Raw genomic sequence first — 3,587 nt, 5'->3', positions numbered from 1 at the left:
TATATATATATATATATATATATATATATATATATATATGTATGTATGTATAGATATTCGACTGCTTACTAATCACAAAGAAAATAGGTAAAATAGGAGACGCAGTAATTGTTGCGCAAAACAATGTGGATACAACACAGTTTTTATTAAATAATCTGCTTATATGTTTTGGCTCATTTTTTAGCTATCTTCAAAGAAATTAATTTTATAATTACAATATTTATAAATTAATTCATACCAATGAACATTTCCACATACTTACGGAAACTTTAATATTGAAAAATTCTAATACAATCTAAATGTGTTCAAATTTTATAGGACAAAATTATTTTAAAAAACCAAACGAATTTTCACGATAAGAATTATACATAATTAGATATAAAATATGGCCATATATATAACATCTTTTCTCGGAAATAATTCTTAAATTATGATTATGAGTACAATTTTTGCATATCTTACATTACATTTTGTTAAGCATATGCTATATATATTACTAATTTTAAATTATTAATTTGTTGATTAATCTGCTTTAAAAAAACGGATGCAGCATCCATTTCTTTTAAACGTGTTATAAATATAAAAATTTTATTCGAAAGAATTTTCAACAAAAGAAAAATGAATATTTTCGATGGAATGTTTAACATATAGCTAACGACAAATAAAAAAATGATTTGAATAAACAATAATAAATGATTTGAATAAGTTAAAAAGAATATTTTAAATAAATGAATAAATAATATCATTTTTATTCATGTAAAGAAAGGAAGCCGGATCCATCGTGTTTGAATAAGAACAGTTGCATCAACGCGATTGTATTTCATAAGTTGAATCACTTTTGCAGGGACGTGAAAGATCGTCGCAAATCCTGGTGCAAAGACCGTAATAGAAATGTATATACATTTGTCTTTTAATTTATTATTATGATTATTATTATTTGTTAATAGCAGTACAGAATAAATCAGTTATTTAAGCAAATAATGCAAAAAGATACAAAATCTCAGCTATTTTTATATAGCTTTTGATATATTTTTTTTGCAAAATTGTTAATTCATGTTAGAAACAATGTGAAATAAATACTTTTATTATATTGGAAAAAAGATGCTTTATTTATTGAATGGAAAAAATATATTTCCTATAACATAAGATTGAAAAAGTTATTATCGGATTGCTGTAATATTTCAATAAGAACTTCTCTGTTTTCCTAATTTTTACATAAATATTATTTATAAATGCTTCAATATAAGGTCTCATGAAATATTTGAAAATAAATTGTTATATTCGTATCATTATAAAACAATCATAAAATACTGAACATATATATTCCTCAAAAATATTCTATAAATATAATTATATAATTTTTAATAAAACTGTAAAGTTTTTTATTTATACAATTACTATTTATTATACGTAAATATCACGATGTGATACTAAATATTCAATATACTGGATAACATTAATATATAACATAATTTTTCATTTTAATAATCAAAAGAAAAAAAATAATTGTAAAGATAATTATAAAAGTATAGATAAATCGTATAAAAGTTCGCTTTAGTTTTGTCTTATTATATTATCTATTGTGATGTATCAACATTTTTAATATATAACATAATTTTTCATTTTAATAATCAAAAGAAAAAAAATAATTGTAAAGATAATTATAAAAGTATAAATAAATCGTATAAAAGTTCGCTTTAGTTTTGTCTTATTATATTATCTATCTATTGTGATGTATCAACAATTTTAATCTATTGATATACGCATTTTTCTAATCTTCCAGTCAAAATAATAAAAATTTGTTTTACAAAATTACGGAAGTTTTGGCTACACGGATGAAAAAAAAAGATGATGACGATTGGACGGGTTGCATCATTCCGATCTGAGTTTGCACGCACCGTGGCATCATTTAGTCTAACGGTATCTATCCGTTACCATAGGTAGTGAATTAAATGGAACATCTTTACGCATTGTACTACGATATTATTTCACTAACACAGAGACAAATCTACATATGAATGATAAAACGTGACATCACATCGCTGAATTAAGATTTAAAATAATTGATAAAATTTGTACTTATTGTTAGTTCATTAAAATATATTTAAAAATATACAAATTAATTTTATGTATGTTATCCTATACTTTTCTTTTTCTATAATTTTCTATAATTTTCTATAATTTAATTTTCTATAATTTAATTTTCTATAATTAGTTAACTGATGTATTAATAATTTAATGATTTTTATGATGGCGTAAAATAATGCAATGTGCAATAATTTTCTGTATAATTGTTTTTTCATGCTTGTAAAAAATAATTGTCCAAATGATGAATTAAAATTTAAAAAAAATAATAATTTAAAGTGGATTAATGTTTAAGTATTTACAACAAAGAAACTCTCAAAAGATTTGATAACAGATAATACTTAAACATTAATGATGAGATTAAGAAATAGCCAATAATTATTTCAAGTTGTTGATAGGATATAAATGAAGAAATCAAAAAGTATTTTGAAGTAATGCATCAAAGAAATTGAAAATTACTTGAAACAAATGAACGCTTATTATAAGTAGTCTTTAGTGTTAATAATCTTCAAGAATTAGTTTTTAATTCACGTCATGCAATATTTGATCCATATCATCGTTATTCAACAGATGATTTCCGAGATGTTTTTCAAAAATTAGATTTGTTAGAAACACTTATGAATAACATTAATAATGTAACATTAATAAACTGATTGAATATTTAATGACTATTTGTTTCTCAATATTGTTGAAGAGTTTCCAAACAGGCATCATTGCATATTCAAATAAAAACTGAATTTTCATTCATAATCTTCATTGAGAAAAACTGAGACTAATTTCGACAGACACAAAAATTGATTAAATTGAATTGATTATAAAAAAATTGACTAAAAATTAAGACTGAAAATTTTAAAGAAATCCTAATAATTCTAATAATCCTATAATTTTAGAGAGCAAACTCTGCTCGAGAAACAAATGGAGGATGCTATCTTAATATAAAAATTTTTGCATATAATTTTTATATACATGCCATTTAAATTCCACAATTTATTTTCTTATTTTATGCTAATTTCTAATTATAACTAATTATAACTTGCTTTTCCGTTGCAACATATCCAAAATTAATGGCGTAAAGTATGTTATAATACAATCAGCGCCCGCTCTTCTCATAGAAAGCAATATCTCGTTGAGTACATTCTCTAAGTTGATTGCACCATTTTGTGCACCATGATACAGCATAGCGTATTCTCCTGATACTTGATATACAAATAAAGGATATTCTGGATGTGCATCCTTTGTATATCGCATTACATCCAAATAAGGCAATCCTGGTTTCACCATCAGCATATCTGCTCCTTCATTTACGTCTCTTGCCTTTAGAAAAATAAAATAAATATTCTGTATATTATATACACATAACATATTTGCATATATATATATATATATATATATATATATATATATATTATAATTAAATTAAATAATATTATTATATATAGACACGAAAAATAAATAAATACTATACAATACAGTAATTATTTATTATTTATCTCTCTATTACT

At 22.7% G+C, this 3,587-nt stretch overlaps 1 protein-coding gene across 1 annotated transcript in view; it reads right to left on the bottom strand.

The window, feature by feature from the left end:
* Positions 1–3,587, bottom strand: part of LOC105627133 (heat shock 70 kDa protein cognate 3) — an 11,177-nt gene that overhangs the window by 5,320 nt on the left and 2,270 nt on the right. Inside the window, exon 5 of the mRNA XM_012208418.1 lies at positions 3,167–3,399. Coding sequence (XP_012063808.1) covers positions 3,167–3,399 — 233 coding nt within the window. The remainder of the gene's footprint in view (positions 1–3,166; positions 3,400–3,587) is intronic.

Source organism: Atta cephalotes (assembly GCF_000143395.1).
Source record: "Atta cephalotes unplaced genomic scaffold scaffold00008, whole genome shotgun sequence".
In the NCBI taxonomy this organism is placed as follows: Eukaryota; Metazoa; Arthropoda; class Insecta; order Hymenoptera; family Formicidae; genus Atta; species Atta cephalotes.
Note: the sequence above shows the minus strand (reverse complement) of the source record. Positions and strands in the feature narration are given on the sequence as shown.